General features: G+C 44.6%; 1 protein-coding gene across 2 annotated transcripts; it reads right to left on the bottom strand.

Moving 5' to 3' along the window:
* Window positions 1-264: 264 nt before the first annotated feature.
* On the bottom strand, window positions 265-19255 carry LOC111142261 (cysteine and glycine rich protein 2). Of its 2 annotated transcripts, none has more exons than XM_022495308.1 (6): window positions 19225-19255; window positions 8480-8592; window positions 5716-5884; window positions 2115-2244; window positions 1358-1451; window positions 265-572 (listed from the first exon to the last, which is right to left on the bottom strand). In XM_022495308.1, the coding sequence occupies exons 2-6, from the start codon at window positions 8589-8591 to the stop codon at window positions 496-498; spliced, it is 582 nt and encodes a 193-aa protein (XP_022351016.1). In that variant the 5' UTR covers window position 8592; window positions 19225-19255; the 3' UTR covers window positions 265-495. The 2 variants fall into 2 exon arrangements, with proteins under 2 accessions (XP_022351016.1, XP_022351015.1); XM_022495307.1 differs by lacking the exon at window positions 19225-19255 and adding an exon at window positions 18752-18829.
* Window positions 19256-19471: the final 216 nt, after the last annotated feature.

Below are 19471 nucleotides of genomic sequence, written 5' to 3'. Positions count from 1 at the left end.
GGGAGGGCAGACAGGTAGGTGGGAAATGCTGCTGAATGCCATCTCTGCAGAGCTAGAACCCTCACTCTTGAGGCACACTTGCCAGGTTAAAAGAGATCTTTTCCAACAGCCGTGTTGTAGACATTAGCCTCATAAGTCAACTGTGTAATGGGGTAGACTCTCTTTAACCACTAGTGTGCAGATAGGGACCTAAAATGAGTTTCTGCTATCTGAAATCACAGCAGCTTCTACAAAAGGTTACCTGAGAGACACTGAACAACCAAATCAAGCTGAAGTTTTATTTAAAATGTAAAGGAAACAATTCTTGACAATGCTAATGAATAAAGCAGAAGGATACAGTGCTCTCTTCCTACTAGTCAGCCAGCTTGTCCATGTACGGGACAATAGACAGTACTTAGATGCTGGCAGAATTTCACAGTAGTTTAGTGTTAGATGATCTGGGCATAAATGATGTCGGAATTCTCAGTGTGTGATCTCGGTTCTGGGTTTACACCTTCACTGAGCATGAACAAGGGCTCCTGCTCCTTGGCCATATCCAAATCCCTTGGGCCCGAAGTTCTTTGCATAGCATCCTATGAAAGAAAAGGGAGAATTAGTGGAAAACCATTACGCTTTGCCAGCATTGCTTTAAGACCCATGAAGGGACAAATCCTTAGAAGTTAAAAAGTTTGGCATGTCCAAAAGAGTTCATTTAAGATCTAAAATGAGTGATGTAGAGGTGCCTGGGTAGCTTAGTCGGTTAAGCGGCTGCCTTTGGCTCAGGTCATGATCTTGGTCCTGATATCAAGCCCCACATCAGGCTCCCTGCCCAGTGGGGAGTCTTTTTCTCCCTCTCCCTCTGCTGCTCCCCTTGTGTTCTCTCGCTCATGCTCCCTCTCAAATAAATAAAATCTTTAAAATAAAATAATGAGCGATGTAGTAAGTATCTTACCATTACCTACAAAGGCAAGTCCAAACATTCTGATTCCACAGTACTCAGCTCACGGTCCCACTTGAGTTACAAGCATAAAAATCAGGCCGGGCAAGTGACATACTTATCTATTACCTTCATACATTCATATGCTTTGCTGAACATGTAAATTTGAAAGAAGACTCCTTATAGTGAGGTTTTTTTTCTGTCCTATTTGTTGGAGAATTTGAAATGACCAGAACTTTATTGTATCATCTCCAATTGTTCTGTGGTTCTCTGTTCCTTGTAAGCATCTCTAGAGCCTTTATTTTTAAAAAGCCAGTGGCAATCCCACCCTTCCGCACTGTCACAGGTTTTGTTTTTGTTTTTTAATGCTGGTGACATTTCCTGAACCAATAACCGGTGTGGGATATTCAGATGGACAGTAGTAACAGAAATCAATTTTACCTTTACAATAGATTTCACCTTCTTTCTCAGTCAGAGTTGTGGATTCAAGACTCTTGCCACACTTGGCACACCGGAAACAGTTTTTGTGCCAGGGCTGGAAGAGACAACCGAGTAAGTGTAAGAGGTTGGTTTCTTACAGTAGTTTAGATGCTGCAGCAAATGGCTCGCAAAGATCAAGCCAGCATGAGCCCAATTGCTGTGGTTCAACTCCAACAAAAATCCTTGAACGGGGCCTCCCCGGACCTCCATTCTTGGTCACCTGCAAAAGGTGTGGGTTCAGTCTTCATTCACAGAAGACATGGGCTGTGTCCCCAGGAGTGGTCTCAGACCTTGCCGCAAGCACAGGTGTCTCCTTCAGACACTCCCTCTTTGGTGGCTGAGAGCAGCTGCAGCTCCAGGGGGTGACGTGGTTGAGTAATGGTCTCAAAGGCACACAACAAACGAGCACTGTTCCTGACACTGGTTTCCCACTACCTGGAATAACCTGCAGAGTCCAGGTTTGTTAGCTGTCTGCCTTTTTAGTTAACCTTCAGGAGCACCCCTTATGAAAACAAGTTTCTTTTCAACACAGATGTGATCTATCAAGTAAGGGCATCACTTCAGAAAGTTAACGACTCAGATGGAAATCTAAGAAAAATTAATCCAAGGCATATATTTATTTATATAAAAGAGTACCTGAAGGGGATGGGAAGGGGAAAAGGGAGAAAGGGAGCAGAGAGGAGTCACTCACAGCTGGCAACTCAAGACAGAACTTTACCTTTCCAGCTCCAATGATCTTCTCAGCAGCATACACGGAATCCCCACATCTGGAACACTTCTCAGCACCTCCGTATTTCTGAGCAAATTTAGAAGTGTTTGGATTTGTTGTAGGCCTGTGAGGTTGAGCACTTGCAGAAAGGGGGAAAAAAATTAGGCAAGATTTAAAAAATTGGGCAAGATTTACCGAAGGCCCCTGCTAAGCCCACAAGGCAGGTGCAGCCAGAAGCTGGGACTTCACTGCTAAACTGTCCCACAGCCAGCAGCCTTCACTGAACTGACAGCAAAGAAAGGAGGACTGAATCTCAGGTGCCAGCCAGCTGGTACTTCAACCTACTTATGGACCCATTACAACCCCCAAAAGACAGAGGAGTCCCCAAACTTAAACATCCGAGTCTAAACTAAGAATTTACTGAATCCCCAGTGCTTGCCTGTTCACTAAACAATTATGCTTTGCTTTATAAAAACCTACAGTGGGCATATTTTTACCCCATATTCATATTACTCTTCACTGGAATCCACCACTGGAATCACAGCTAGTTTTGTTTTGTTTTGTTTTGTTTTTTTTAATCAGAGTTTGCAAAATCACTGTGAACCTAACCAGTTAAAAGTTTCTGCAAACAGGTCAGTAGACTTAGATAGTCATTAAAAAAGTTAAGCATGATTTACAGATTAATTTCCTGGTATATCTTTAAGTAGGGGAAAGTGTGAACAAACTGCTTTCTTCATGGAAAAATATTTCAGAAAGTTTGCTTATTACCGTATGTTTACTTTTTCTCTGGATAGTTATTTCTGTCACTTGTTTACAGTCACTGGGTAAACTTTTTTCCTTGCTTTCTGTAATGATTTCTCCTTTCAGTATGTTGGTGTAGCTACTCTGCAGAACACTGTTGTGGGCTCTGAGATTTAAAGACCCCCTCAAGTCTCACACGTCAGTTGAGCAGATAAGAGGACAACAACAGCTCAGCAAATGATGCAAGTGTCCCATTTTTTCCTACTGGAAAAACAGGTGTTTCTTTTTTCTTCCTGACTATAGTTTAAGTTACATACATATTTAAAATAAAAAGTTAATTTAGAAATACTCCCTTTTCATCAAACAATGTATTCAAACTCTTCACCTGTTTATCTTCCATTTGTTCATCTCCACTGTATCCACGTTTGGGCCATCTCACGGTTTGCTACCCTACCATGTGAGTGATGGTTTCAAAAACAGAATTTTTTAAATCCTCTTGGCTATGGCCACTGGAAATTTTATTTTGAGCAGCAAATACCAGTGCATTACTGACTCACAGTATTGGTATTTCTAATTGTCACTAAGATATGCACATCTTTTAAAAAAAAAATTTTACAATCTACTATATATAGTTCCTTTTAAGAGTGATCTTTAGGGGCGCCTGAGTGGCTCAGTGGGTTAAGCCTCTGCTTAACGCTTAAGCTCAGGTCATGATCTCAGGGTCCTGGGATCGAGCCCCACGTCGGGCTCTCTGCTCAGCGGGGAGCCTGCTTCCCCCCTCTCTCTGTGCCTGCCTCTCTGCCTACCTGTGATCTCTCTCTGTCAAATAAATCTTTAAAAAAAAAAAAAAAAAAAAAAAAAGTGATCTTTAAAGGTGTATTCATAGTGATATCCAACATTTGGAGTTAGGAGTTTCCCTGGAAAAATTTCCAGCACATTCTGTTAATAAGAACTTAATGGAGATCTTCTCCTCTCTCCCTGCTAATGACATCACAGTGTGTGGATAACTTAACCTCATGACAAATGAAGAAGTAGGGGCTCAGAGAAACAGTAAATTGGTGAGTCTGAACTGAAAAAAGCAGTTGTGCCTCAATGAAATGTTCCTGCCCACACAGCACCGTCTCCCCAGGAGATCCCTGTGAAGATATATGGCCCCCATACGTTATCATTACCATGTCCCACAGGCTGCTCCAGACCACAGTTGCTCCCAGAATTCAGTCACTGAGAGAGGCTTCTGGAAAAGGAATTCTCTACATCTGGTCCTAGTATGTGGCCAGCTAAGATGGGGAAGAGGCAAGGGCCCAGATCGACAGGCCAGCACAGAGGGCTTGTCAATTACCGGAGAATGTGGAGAAGCAGGAGGAGGTCAAGAGGAGGGTCCACTGGTCTTTGTGACTTTAAAACTATGGCCACAATCACTGATTGACTTTTGGGATTATGGATGAATTTGGTTTCGTTTGGGGAAAGGGATATAGATGTATGTGTTTCGAAAGATTTGAAATAAAATCTTAGAAAACAAGAACGGATTTTAACAAACTGGAGAAGAAGAGCAGAACAAGAACAATGAACTTCAACAAAGACCAAGGTAAGCTGGGCACCCACAAGTGATGGCACGCAGTGTTGAATGAGTCAGCCCTTGTACAGCTGGTGCACAACAAGACACCATGGCTCTGAAACTGAGTGTGGAAAAAACCCAAAGAACAGACAGGTAGGCCTCAGTGCAGTAGAAGGAGTACAGGTGTGGGAGCCAAATGGACGTGCAGTCAAATCCTGGCTGTGTCACTTACCTGTGGGACCTGAGCCTTCCTGTCCTGTCTATAATAAAATACAAAGTTTCTAAACTCAGAGTTACTGTAAGGATTATATAAAATGAACATAAATGTTCAGCAGACAATAGACACAAATTATTTCAGGCACACCATAATACACTGTGTTTAAGATTGTAAGATTGGGTGTACACTGGGTTGATTTCCAGGCTCTATGATTAACCAGCAATGTGACCAAAGGCAAGTCACTTCATTTTCATTGTCTAAATTTGCTGAGTAAGATGGGAAACCCTATCTTGTTGGGTTGTGAGGATTATTTGCGGTAACATGTTAATACTGCAGAGTGGCCGGCTCCCAGGGCATGATTAATGGTCTCGTCCAACAAAAGGCTGGACGAGAGTATCACCCAGTTTTGCCCTCTTCAGTATAAAATGGATGTGAAAAATACGAAGTTCAAATGATGGAATTACAGGGTTCAAATAGGAATTAAGAGGAAATTCCAAATGAAAAAACTATGCAGCCTGAACATGAAATACTAAGTGAAGTTGAGCAGAGTTACACCTTGCTATTTTGGTACTGGGAGCTTTTAAAATTTAATACTGATCTCTCAATCAAAAACAGGAAATAATTTCCATTTTTAAGTAAGAATTTGTAGGAGAAAAATAATTGCTTGGTGAACTATTCTTACATGGAAGGAGCGACTGAGGACTTTTTCACTGACTGCTTAATTGGACCTGAGAAATGCATCTTATGATTCAGATACTACATTTCTGTATCCTTTGATTTCATGACATATAGTCTCCAGAAACAGTGTGAGATGGAAGTAAATACAAACCATGTGCTTTTGAGAACATGACTTCTTGATACATGGGAGGCAGCTACAAAATCAAGCCTAGAAATCACTGGAATAATGAGAATTTTGCTAGGTCCCAAACTGTCCATTTCAAGCTTAAAGAACAGTCATTTGTTTATACTAGAAAACTGGAATAATTTTTTCTGCTTATTTTAAGCTAAGCATCTGTTCTGTCCCAGGCTCCTGTTCACCAAGTAACATCAATTGTTTTGACTCCTTTCTAAAGGTAAGAAACAGGGTCCTAACTTACCTCTCTGGCTTGATGCCCAGCCTCTCACCACGGTCCATGTTGAGTGTGCCAGCTCCCTGGCCGTAACCGTAGCCTTTGGGCCCATATTTCTTTCCGTAGCAGGATTTGCAGTAGATCTCCTCATCGTGAATTGCCACTGTTGTGCTATCTAAATTTTTCCTGCAAACCACTGAGGGGGAGTAAGACCTTTAAAACCATGCCAGAGATGCCTTTTTCCTTAGAACAATGGTGGCCCTGACACGTGGTCTACAAGGTATAGGCTCTCTCACATTCCTTTTCTCCGGCAGTTTTCCAAACACCAGAGATGGCATCTGGACTGGGTCAGCTACAGCTGAGGATGATCTGCCTCTCTCCATGGATACACAGAAACACCAGAATTTTTTAACATCCGGAAGCCTCAAACTTTTCTACAGGCTTGGCCTCTCTGGCAGGAGGGCAGAAGTTTCAGAGATGGCTATAATTACATGAACAAAGGGAACACAACACTTTGCTCCCAACCCTCAACACACAGTCTTTTCCCACCTCTTCCTCCTAATATTGCAAAATCACAACCTAACGAAGAACAAAAGGGTGGCTGAGTGCCTTGTGGGAGTTGGCTCTGCAGCTCTCCTCCCCAAAAGAGCACCCCCCCCATAAAAACGAATTAAATCCAGAATGGTTGTTTTCATCACGAGTCTAGATGGGAAAAAGTATTACTATTTCATCTCACCACCAGCTTCTCCAGCAGTGATGAGTGTGTCTGAAAATCATAAAGTGGTCTGAAGTCTGCATTTGTATTTCCCTTCTGTCCCCAAGGAGAATGCATTCTTTCTTGATGGTTTTCTTGCCACAAGACATTTCCACGTATCCCACTTCATAAAACTGCCAAATGTCATCATGTTTTACCCAGACATTATTTCACTTTCTAAAACTTCACTAAAGCTTGAGAAAAAAGGAAACTGTGAGGGAACTTGCTGGTAGCACAGCTGGGCAGCTGGAGATCCAAGATTAGTGGACAAGGGGATTGGTTCCCTCCTGTTTCAAAGGGTGTTGGGCGGGGGCGGGTAGGGAATGCAAGGAGGAAGGAAGGACAGAAAGACGGCAGGGAGAGGCGACTGGCTGGCTGGCATGAAGCAGTTAAAATTACGTTTCTGGTAAGACTGCCGTCTTTTCAGAATGACATCATCTACTCTGGAACCTTGCTTGTTGAGGTTCAGGCACTGAGATACATTTGCTGGAAGACACCCTTCACCCAAAACCATACATTGCTGAAGAACAAACACCCTTAACAGAATACACAGAAATACAAAACGGTTTCAAAGACCACATATCTCTTAACCAAAGCAAGTTCACGGACACTACTGTCTTACTATCCTTCCTTCTTTCCTCCTCTCTCTCCTCTACAGTAAAATTCTTCTAGGTTTACACGCTCTTCTGAATTATATTCATAAGAGGCTTTAGTCAGCAGAGACCATACTCGGTAGTAGTAAAATCACCAGTAAAGACGCTGATATTAAGTAAACAGTGACTTTGTTACAGTAGAGACACTATCACGGCTTAAAGTAGATGAAACTAAGAACAGTTTCTAAAGTATCTGTATTTCTTCTTTGTTCACATACTCTTGGTTTCAAACCTGTTGAAAAATAGATTCCTTAAAAAAAGAAAAAGTAACTTCTAAGAGAAAAAATGCTTAAAGCAGACCTGAGATGTGGTATCTATTATGGGGGCGTACACAGTAAATATAGGTTATATTTTTATTCTTTGTAACCATGACTTTCTGTTGTGTCTAGTTGCCCGCGGAACAGCTACACTATAAAAAGGTCCCAACGCACTGAATGCTGGTGCCTTGAGGGAAAAGGACAACTAACCCCACTTACTTTGTGCAGTTTCTAGCCAGTAATTCCCACTGAGCAGGACTACAGATGTGTCTGCACGTACGGGTGGGTTCGTCACGTTAACAAATCCCCCATCAAAGAAAACTGTGTCCTTTGAGTCAGAAGATGACGACTAACAAAGCTCTCTGCGGCGGCTGCTGACAGCTTAGCAGTCACGGGAGGGGCGTGCAGGGCTCGGAGCCTGTGTCTCATCCTGTCTCTCTCTCTGTCCCCGAGGTACTGTCTTAGGAGGGAACAGGCGTGTGCTTCATGCCCTACTTCCTATTCTAGCAGACACTGACAGTTTTCCAGCCAGAAACAGTGATAATCCCCAGCTTACTTTGATGGGATTTTCAAACCCTACGTTCCTTTCCCTCAATTAGGGTGTCAATAACCAGAAATGACTCTGAATTTTCACTAGCAGAGAAGTTGGGAATTTCACTCCTAGACACTGGATTTCAACGAATCATGGGCCAAGAAGCCAGCCAAGGACTTTCAAAGAGAAGGGGCCCCGCTGGGAGGAGAAAGCTGGGGTGGAAGAGGAGCCACCCGCTCACTCCGAAATCAGAGCCCAGCCCTTACCATGTGCCAGAAACCGGGCCCAGTACCAGATGATGAACAACACTGAGCTCCTTGCTGAGCAGGGGAGACCACAGGGAGAACGAGGAAAATACAGTAAGGGCTCAGTGGAGGGTAAGAGCAGTGGGGACACAGCCAGGCCATGTGTGGTGGGTCACCCCGGCCATCCTTGCCGCCATGCCAAGTCCTCATGCTGTCCAGGACAGAGCAAAACCCACGGACACTTCTAAGATAATCTTTGTTAACACCACAATGTCTCTCCTTAAATAGTAAATGGAGGCTTTTTAGGACATGTGGGTCCCGTCAGAGGTCGAGCACCGGGAGCTACTTACTGCACAGAAAGCAGCAGCGGTGGAAGCTTCTCCCGTCGCACTGCACCTCTTCCGCGTGGTACACGGTCCTCCCACAGGCCCCGCACTTGTTGCCACCTCCCCAGACGGGCATCCTGAAGGAAAGAAGGATGCTTGAGAATGTCCCCATACCCTATGAGATGTCTGACAAGCTCCCGGGGGAAACCGCTCTAACCACATCTTGAGAGGCCCACGTTCACCCCAAATCACCTCCTCTAATCGCAGCTCTTTCATTAGCAAACTCCGGCTTGTGGGGCACAAGCTGTTTTCCTGCAGGACAAAGGAGGGGCATTCAGAACGTTACAGGTCGCCGAGCACAAGGCCACCAGCGTCCTGGGAGTTAAGAAGGACGGTGGGAATGGAACAGCCCTCTTCTTAGTGATGGGTTCTGAAGACTCCGCTGAAGCACACACACTTGGGAGAGTTCTTGTTAAATGTATAATTCCTTTTAACATCACCAGATTCTTAACATGCACCAAACACAAGCTGCGACACTTTGGAGAGAGAAGACAGTGCTGAGTTGCTGTGCAAGAGCGAGTTCTGTATTTGTCCGCTGGAGGTATGCAAAATTACAGCATCGATAATTGGGTTTGTGACTTTACAACAGTATGCGTGGAGCCTTGCTGTAACCACAACAAACAGCCCTCCAGATGGCTAGGACTTAGGTTTCTCTGCTTCACCCCAGCCCAACCAGGGGTTGTTTGCCCCTCTTTGATAGGCCTGTCAGTCCATGCAGAACATGCTACCGAGTTCCCTCCCCGGCAAAAGGGAACTGTCTGCTGAGTGCATCTGAGCGCCATGGCCTGCCTTTACAGGAGAGCTCCAGGACTGAATCCTGCCATCTTGCTAGGATGTGGGGCTAGTGTGCCCTAATCTCCCTCCTCAATAAACCAGCCCACCTGGCCGCTGTTTAAAATGCCCACTTGGACAAGACCAGCACAGTCGGCTGCCCCTGTGCTACAGAAAGTTGTCCTTCAAGGGTGGTGTCTAAACACACAGTGAAAGAATTCCTTTCTTCCGCACCATCATTTCCAGGCTTCCCTTCTGTCAGTGGTATTTGCAGCCCTTGGTGGTGAAGTGTCCTTGGATGAGATGCACGCCTCTCTAGGAAACAGCTGGATGAGAGAGAGAGACCTCCTTCCTAACTCGGCTGTGGCTGGCTAAATAAGGGAAGAGGAGGGCTGCAACGTAATCCACAGAGGAATCTTCAGTTCTTAAAAAGGAAGGTGGTAAATTCCCATCCTCCAGCCCATCTTACAGTGTTTAAATGATCCAGAACCCAGTGACTCCCTGAACACGGAGATGAGGCCTTTCCACAAGCAAGTTGTAAAGAATCAGTCATTGTGTTGGCCACATTTCTGAACATACGGTGTTCTCTTGACCCTCTTCTGGTCACACCTTCCCCCAGGTTTTCTCCGGGGAAGCAACCATCTCTTTCTTGGTCCGTGCGCTTTAGAGAAGTATTTACTAAAATGTGGTCTCCTGGCGGTGGTCCACCACGCCTGGTGGCAAGTCAAGATGAAACTCAGGTGAGAATTTAGAACCTTTAAACAGTTTTATGCCCCAACAATAAAAGCATGATCAGTGCACTCATCTTGTTCAACAGCAGAGAATCAACCCGTACTTGGAAATTAAAACAAAAGAACGAACGGTCCTCTGCCAGACAGTTTGAGAAACACTGGTTAAAGGGTACTGACTGCCCTCAACTCCAGGGCTGGGCATGTGACTCGGTCACGGCAATTAAGTCACTGCAGCCCCTATCCCCCATCATAGTGACTGATGTAGGAATGGGCGCACAGGTCAGTGAGAATTAAACCCCAGGGCTTTGGTTTAGGACTGTGGGTGCAGGTGTGGAGCTGCAGTGGCTGTCTCACCATTGCAACCAAAGAACCTAAGAATGAAGGTAGCACAGAAGATAAGAGATGGAGAGACTAGGTTTAAATACTTTTCGGCGGTGTCTCTTCTTATCCTGGGCACTATGTGAGCCAATAAATTGCCTCTTCAGGTCGTTCAGAACGGAACTCCTGTTCCTTGAAACCAGCACATACAACGAGACCTGACAGATACGACTAGTTATCACTAAACTGCTGGTCTCAGCTTACAAAAGCCCACTTGCTTGTTCAGACACGACATAGGTAACTACAAGGGTCCACCAACATCACCGGCTACTGTGAAGGCATCCATAGAGGATCAACAGCTAGCAACAATGGAACACATCTGCAAGCTTTCCTTTAGTAGTTGCATCAATCAGTTACTCCCTTCCCTGGAGAGAGGTGCTCCATTGTTGAACTCCACAGTGAAATCTGAGCCTGACTGTCTCAGCCACAAAGCCCTGGCTCCTTCGGCCTTCCCCTGGCTTCAGTCCGGAGTGCAGTTAGAACACTGACTTTGCCCCATGGCTCCACGTTACCAGAGTCCTGGAATCCTCATAGAGGCCACAGACATCTGCTGGAAGCACCCTCGTGATTCCAGAGGAAACCTAAAACCAAATCCAGGCACCCAGATAATGACCTGACAATTCCTTAAAATTGGATCCCAAGCATCAACAGCCCAGCTGGTTTTTGAAATATTTTGTGACTGTCAAGGCATTTCTCGTATCAGAAAGTGTACTATTTAATATCAATGTGTATTTTACATTTTCACACCTATTTACTTTGGTGCTGTCACCAGGAAGGAACCAGATTTCCATCAAGACTAATGCTCTCTTGGGTTATCTTTGAATAGCATTTAAAAGCACATTTTTCAAAAACAAAACTCATCACTTTGTTATTCTCTATCAAACAGCAGTTTGGATTTTTAAAAAGGAAAGATCTTTCCTTTCTTTATGTAATTCACAGTTACTTCAGTTCACTTCTTTTAAGTCAAGTCTGATTTCTACTGCCCATGCCACACCAGCCAAATGAGTCACTTTTCAGGAAATATCCATCAAAGTGCTACAGCATTCAGCTTCTATTTTAACACCTTTTTCCCTCCTGGATGGGGACCACATCTCTGTCTTCGCCATACCATCTCCCAGAGCAGTTGGCACATGTCAAAATAACTTCTGTTGTTTTAAAGAATTCCTCCTTTTTCAGCTTGTCTGTACAATTCCCAGTCCAATCTTACGCTGATCAAGACAAAGGTAGCACTGGTCGTCTTCTCTTTGTCACATTTTTGGATTCTAAGTAAAATTTCCAAGTCATTAACATTTTAAAAGTTCCATCCAATTTCAAGGCTTTCCTAAGGATTTCTGCATAAATAGAGCGTCCTCAAAAAGCTTCAGCTGGAGTTATGCTTTATTTTTTATGCTGGATACTGAGTAGCTGGGTGTCCCTTACAGTATTCTCTATTTTGTGTATCTGAAGTATTACAGAATGGAAAAAAGGGAGGGAGGGAGGGAAGGAGGGAGATTGATTGGTTGGTTTGGGTAGATATGGGTTAATATCACTGTTAAAATGGCTGTGCAAACTTGGGCTTAGTTTTCTCATCTGTAAACAGGGAAAGGTAGTTCTTTCCACCCAGCGGAGATACTGTGAAGATAAAAGAAAGTGAGCAAATGTTTTGGCAGACATCAAGTGACTGTGAGCTTGAAAATGGTGGTGGTGGTGGGGGTGTCTCATACTGTCCATCCTGCTATAAGCGCTCCAGTACAGAAACCCACTACAGAAGGGCATAGCTCAGAGCCACAAACAGGGTAAAGAAAAAACTTAGGTGACTAGTCACTCCTATACCTTCTTTGGGGACATAAAAACACACTGCAAATACAACACTAGTTCCATTTGTGGGGCCTAAGAAATGAAGTTCAAATTTACACTTTGAGGGTGAACCCCAATGGATTTTTTCTGAATTTGGCAGGAAGAAGTGTGATGATCTTCCATTTCTGTCACTTGGCATGACTATGCATAGAAAAGAATTCTAAAGCTTCGTGGTTCCTACAAGCCTTTGGCTGCACTACTCCACAACAGCTGACATTAATCACAGCAAACTGGATTTGCACTGAGCAATCTGGGCTGAATGCCTTTCCCTGATCCTATGCCTTAATTTACAGAATGGTGAGAGGAGAAATGAAATCTCACTTTACACATAGTGCGCAAAAGAGGCCAAACACAGGCTTATTCTCTGTTTCTCCGTCTGTTCTCTGTTTTTCAATGTCTGAAAGAGTTCTAACACTAGGATTTATCCACTGTGTTAGATTAAAAAGCTTGGCTTACATCTGAACACCTATATCCCATTTCTCTTTGCTGCTTCTCCCCAGGCAAAGACACCACCCAAGATTTCATAAGACTTACCCCGGGAGAAAATTACTATCGTTCAAATCTGAGTCACCTTGTGGTAAAGTTACTTCATCCTCTAGATAACCAACAAGAGCTGCACAATGGCCACATGCATCATTCTCACACCACCTGTTCTGCATTTAGCATCTTATTTTAGAATCTGTCTTGAATCCACCAGTCTAGAGTCTACATGTCGCCACTTGCAGTGTGTTTCTGCTCTGATATTAGAGGTTTGGAGTGATTTCGTCTCTAAACCCAAATTCTAAATACTTCCAGAAGCTCTGACATTTTATTACTACATACAGGGTTTTGCTATTACCCTAGAATCTGGCTAGAATCCAATTTCTCGAAAGAGAGATTTACTATAAACCAGTTTCATCTTGAGACACACCCGGAGGGATCACTAGTGAAAGAATATGTACATTAAGGGGTGCCTGGGTGGCTCAGTGGGTTAAAGCCTCTGCCTTCAACTCAGGTCATGGTCTCAGGGTCCTGGGATCAAGCCCCACCTCTGGCTCTCTGCTCGGCGGGGAGCCTGCTTCCCCTTCTCTCTCTGCCTCCCTCTCTGCCTACTTGTGATCTCTATCAAATAAATAAAAAAATTAAAAATCTTTTAAAAAAAAAAGAATATGTACATTAATTGCATTGTCCCGAATTACAATGATTTTTAATAGAGTTTGAGAGTGGTAGTTAATTGGAAATTAAGCATTACTCAATGCCCATTCTAAAAATGTTTCCTTCTACTTAACCAAACTATCTTGTTAGTCTGTTTCCCTTATCTAAGTGAGTACTACTGAAGTAAGGATAGACTTAATGTCTCAGTGATCAGCTTCACGTTCCATCCCGCTCCTACCAAAGCCACATCTTCAAGACGACTCAGCCTAAGGGTGAATTAAGAGCATGGATTTTGGAGTCAACAAAGTCTCATTTCCTTCATATGTAAGATGAGAATAATGTGCCTTTCCTACAGAATTGTTAAGATAATGAGATGAGAACATGCTTACAGGAGGCACTCAATGTATGACGATATACTCAGTATTCTCAAGGTAGGATATTTTGTTATCAATCCTGATCTCCCACTCATCTCCTATAGCCACTCCCTCATGATACCCCTGATCCCTCCCCATCAGGTGAACTGACTTTCTGTCCTCCCTCATCAGGCTAAATCCTAACTTCTTTTCTGTATCACAAGTAATTCTTCTAGGGTAGGGGCAGCTAATAAACAATGTACAATGCTTTCCCGTAAGAAGATTTCACTGAGTGTATTCATCCAGCATTTCATATCCTGGGTTAGAACTGAGGCTGAAATGGTTGGTTATAAGGAAGGGGGCCTGTTCCTCGGGGAGTTCTGCTTGCGTGGTAGAACGATGGAAACCAATAATGATGCTACCATAGAACCTGTGACACAGAGGTACAGAGAAAGGGATTCGGAACATCTGCATGGTCTACTTGTATAGCGATGGCAGAAACCATTTCATTTTGTAGATTTACTGATAGTGGGCTCCTGGAGCTGTGTTTGAAAAGACTCTGAAGTTCAGTCAAGATTCTGCATTGAAGATGGCTGTGATTACACATGTCTGCTATGGGAACTGCGGTGCACGTGCCAGCTTTAAGACCTTCCTGGTGTAAGAGAAAGAGTGCGGAACTTAGAAGGTTGAAACTCAGTCAGCAGCTCTGTTATCTTGGCCAAATTCCTTAACCTCAACTTCCTCCACTATACCTTGGAAACGGATGACAACTCTCTCTCATCGCGTGGTTGGAGGATTTAATAAGATAACGTTTGTGAAGTACCTGGCAGAGAGCCCGTACTCCACAAATGCCGGCTTTCTTTGCCTTTAGCAGCACTGTGGGGCCTGAATCTGGCTACAGAAGTTCAGGTGTTAGGTGACCTGCTGAGGTCACTGACCTCCAAACACACCAGTCTGGGCTCCAGAATCACAATCTGTCCCCCAAACTCCTGAATCTGATAGAAGGGTTGAGACCATCTCAGATCACCTGAGAATGATCGATCCTTGAGTTACCGAATTACTTGTACACAGGAATGCTTTCTTCTCTGACCAGTCTTCATGGCTCCAGCTACCAGTGAGAAAGTGTCTTCTATGGGCCTGTCTCACACTCAAACTGCTACTCTCAGCAAAAAAGCTCTCTACCACTCCTCTCTGTTGCCCAAAGTCTATCCTCACTACAGAGGAATCCCTCTTTCTTGTCAGTAAGTTCTCCTATGTTCACCTCAGCCTCACCATTAAGTACTAATTCTATATCCTGTTTCTACTTTTGTCTTCCACCTGAGGTACAGCAAAATCCTTGACACAGATTTGGATACTACCTGCCAAATCACATATTGCAATTAGAATGCAACTAGGCTATAAATTTGGTCACCATAACCCCCAGCATCTGCCACAGCAATCTACAATCTGTGCGAACTGCAAGATACTTAATTATTCAAATAATTTAATGTTCGTGCGATTTTTACAGGGAGTCAGACCAGGGTTTATATGCCAAGACTACTGCTTATTTGCCAAATGATGTGACATTGGTTATTTGATCTGCTAGTTTTCTCATTTTAAAAATGGAGAAAATGCTTACTTATTTCATAAACCAGTTCTGAGATTAAACAATGTATGGAAAGCATTCAGAATGATGTTTGCCACGTGGTAGGTAATAATAATTACAAGTACTTATATAAAGTTTATTATATATGTTACTTATATGAAATAGTTTACTTCTTGTAACTTATTTAACCTTCATAATGACGAAGGGAGACATTATCATTATACCCATTTTATGGGTAGAGAAGCTGAGGTATAGAGACATCAAGTGGCTCATAACTGTGACACCAAAACAAAATTACCAATTCAGTTTAAAAATCAATACCAATAAAATTCAAATAAGCTATAGAGTTTGTTTCACTGATGTTTTGCTAAAAGTAAACCACTGTTGGCAACCAAATACACAGTTCTGACTTCTCTGGTTTTGGCGCGGGTTCTTTTAAACTGGGCATTTCTTGTACTACGTGAGGATTCGAGTCTCTCTACACTTTTCTCTTTCAGAAGTACTGTGAAGCCACCAACAAACCTTTCTTCTAGGGAGCTGGGAAGCTATGTAGACGTAACGTATTTATTACATGGCATCTAGCCTCTTTTTATTAGTGAAGGACAATTAGTAGTACCGTTGGCACAACGAGACAGTAAACAAAAAAGCAAGGACCCTGATATCCTCTGCAAATGATTCACAAGGTAATTCTATTGGTTCTTCCCCTTGACTTACACCAAAACTAAAAATTTTTAACAATCAGAACTTGTGCCAGCTTCCTCCACAATCTAGTCTGAGAAAACTCCAACTCAGGGTTCTTCAAGTGGGACCACAGTTTCCTTGAAATACTGGGGACTGGTGAACTTGGTACCATGGACTTTATTTTAGGCACTTAAAAACATTTTGGAAGAGGGGCGCCTGGGAGGCTCAGTGGGTTAAAGCCTCTGCCTTTGGCTCCAGTCATGATCCCAGGGTCCTAGGATCAAGCCCCGCATCTGGCTCTCTGCTCAGCGGGGAGCCTGCTTCCTCCTCTGTCTCTGCCTGCCTCTCTGCCTACTTGTGATCTCTCTCTGTCAAATAAATAAATAAAATCTTTAAAAAACAACACACACAACATTGTGGAAGAGGGTTCAGACGTTTCACCAAATGGCCAGAAGGGTTCACCACACAAAAACAGTTAAGAATCACCGTTCTGGGTAATCAAGGCCCCAAGGGAGTCTAAAGATCCCCACCCAACAGAACTCCAGGGATGCCATGAAAATACCAGCCCAGGATAGGACACAGTGCCTGGAGGAAACCTGTGAGTTTCCCCTCCAGGCAAGGCCAGTAGATAATGTTCAGTTGGCTTTCACTGAGAGCCACTTCCCCATATATTCAACAAAGTTCACAAGAGCGTCTAACGACAAGGAATCCTTCCCTGGCTGAGCTGGGCTTTGTTCAAGGATCAAGATCAACGTGCCTTATGACAATCCTCATGTATATGCTATTACATCCATTTTATAAGATGGAAGTAACAGGTGAGAGAGTCAAGTTACTTGCCCAAGGTCATCAAACCAATGGGAGCGGAGCTGCAAGAGACTTGGGGGACAGGTCAGTTCTGCCCTGTCATGGCCCACACCAGGCCATGACCCCTTCCCTGCTAGGAAGCTTGCTCTCCCAGCTCATTTCATTTAACTCATCCTTGGCGGAAAAGAAAACTTAAAGGCCCACATCTCCATGGCCATTTAGTGGTAATGTTGAGGCCGAAGCTAAGCTTCTACAGCTCATCCATTTATTTCCGTTCCCTCTATGCTATGCCAACATTATTGCTGTTTTAGTATAAAATAAAATTTCCCACAAATCCAAGTTATTTGGCAATTTCGTCAGGCCTTTAATGAGTATTGCTTTCATCACAGTATTTAGTGTATCAGTATTTGTATCAATCAATATTTGAATACATTTGGAGGAATTCATTAAAAATTTGTGATCAAAAGCTTAGATCAAATCTGCTAATGTTATCTATTGCCTGAGTCCAATGAAATATTTGTCCCCCACAACTGCAGTCTTAACTCCTTCCTTTCAATTAACCAATACTGGCTCTGGCCCAGCTGTGTTTAAGGCACCCAGGCAAGTATACTGTGATTCTCAAAGACTGATGAGATGCAGATCCTGCCTCTCGTATTTTCACTCTAAAGGAGTGAAGAAAACTAGAATCCGGAGTAGAAAAAACACTGAGAAATATTGATCAAGTACCAGCAGCAGTCAACCTGAGAGAACAATGACAAGAGATAGTGAGGGAAGAACATGGTGGACTTCATAAAATCAGTTCCAGTTTGGTATGAGGTTTTGAAATTACATGATTCATTTCAGGAATCCATCACCCATCTCTTTCCTGAAAAATCCAAGTCAAATTATAGCCAAATTTGTGGTTGTCCTATTTGAATTCTTGGCATTTCATAAGTAAAGCTTTAAAACAGGTTAATTAGGAAAGGACTAAAGAGACCAATTTTACTGCCTGAGTTAAAAAAACTACTACCCCAAATTAAAAGATTTTCTATATTGAAAGCACATATAAAGTGAAAATGTGCTTGTCTGCTGCCTGCAAATAAACCGGGTTAAACATTTTGGGTAACTACTTAAACAAATATCCTTCAACAAACGTCCGGGCTTGGGGAAGGGGAAGGAAGGTTGAGTGTCTCCCGGCTTAGATACCCCCTCCCCCAAGGGGCTGCCTACGTGGAGCTTTGGAACTCAGGATGTGACTTTCAGGACCTGTTGCTGAATTTCACAACCAAGCAATATGGCTTTCCTGTTTGTACCTGAATTGTAGAAAGTTCCGGAAAAAGCTAGGAGTGATCGACCTGATGTTTCACTGCTGTTCTTCAACATTTAAATTTCAGTGCTTGGTGGGCAGAGACCACCAAACAATGGGGATGCCAGAAGCTCTGTACCGCAGCAGAGGAAGGCTTCTGGACTCGCGGTCTGTGGAAGCCCCCACCTCACTCCCAGGACTCGCAACCAGCCCTTGGTAAGGTCGCCGTCTGCGCAGCACACTTCGGGCAGAGGGGACCCCGAGACTCGGATCCCGCCCTCCCCTTCGTGGAAAGAGAACCAGCTGCTGGAGGAGGCTGCCCAAAGCTACTAAAGGCGGATTAGCAGCAACGCGAAACTCTCGGTCCCGCCTCTCTCCCAGAGAAACCGGTCTGGAACAACCCGTAGGAAGGTCACGCACTATTATTTATCTGCCCTAAAGGCCCGGGATCCGAAGACAGGGCGGGGGCAGCTGCGGGGAGTGGGGCAGGTGTGCGGAGGGGTTCTGTGGGAACCCGCACGCAGGGGTGAAGAGACTGGCCGAGGGGCGAGAAGGGGAGCCCCGGAGGGGGATGTCAGAGGAGATGGGGACGGCCGGTAGGACGTCCTGGGGACCCCGGGAGATTGTGTAACCTCCCTCCCCCGGGTAAGTGGAGGCGCCCCTACCGCCACTACTCACTTGAGTCGGAGGCAGACCACGCACCGCCAGCGGAAACCGCAGACCCAGAACGAACGCAGCGCGCTGGCAGTCGGGAACAGCAGCGGAGAAAGAGCCCGCACCTTTTAAAGACTGCCTGGTGGGCGTGGCCTGTGGGTCCCGCCCCCGCCCTACCCCGCCCCGCCCCGCCCGGCGGATTCCTGGACCCGCTCAGGAGGGCTGGGGGCGTCTAGCGTGTAGGCTGCTCGCGGCTTAGCTTCGGGCTGGAGACCCGGAGACAAAGGGCAGAATCCCGCCTCTTCCTGCTGTTTCCCGCCCGCTTGGCATCTTCCCACGTCCCTGGACCCTCCCGCCGGCCCTATTCCCTCTCCCTCCCCACGGGACCCGGCAGTTTCCAGAAGTGATTAGCAGCTGGGAAAGGAGGCTGCCTTAACCTACAGAGACGCGGTGAGACTGTCCTGTCGGGGAATAGCCCCTGCCGCCCTGAAACGTACCCTTCTCACCGCGGGCGCCAGTTCTCCCTCAAGAGGTAACAGCCCACGGTCGAGGAGGCTCCCACAAGTAGAGAAAAGGCCAGATCGGGGCTTTCCGCCGCCCTCTCCCCTGCCTTATCCTTATATGTACACTCAACGTGATTAACTTCCCCAGTGGAGAAATATTCTCTCTCCCATTTCCAGCTTCTGGGAATCCACAACCTTCCTGTTCTTAAAGAGCAAAATATCTCATCTAGACTAAATAAAT

Source organism: Enhydra lutris, unplaced genomic scaffold, assembly GCF_002288905.1.
Source record: "Enhydra lutris kenyoni isolate GAN:26980312 unplaced genomic scaffold, ASM228890v2 scaffoldscaffold7, whole genome shotgun sequence".
NCBI lineage: Eukaryota > Metazoa > Chordata > Mammalia > Carnivora > Mustelidae > Enhydra > Enhydra lutris.
The sequence above is the reverse complement of the archived record's forward strand: the minus strand, read 5'-3'. Positions and strand labels throughout refer to the sequence as shown.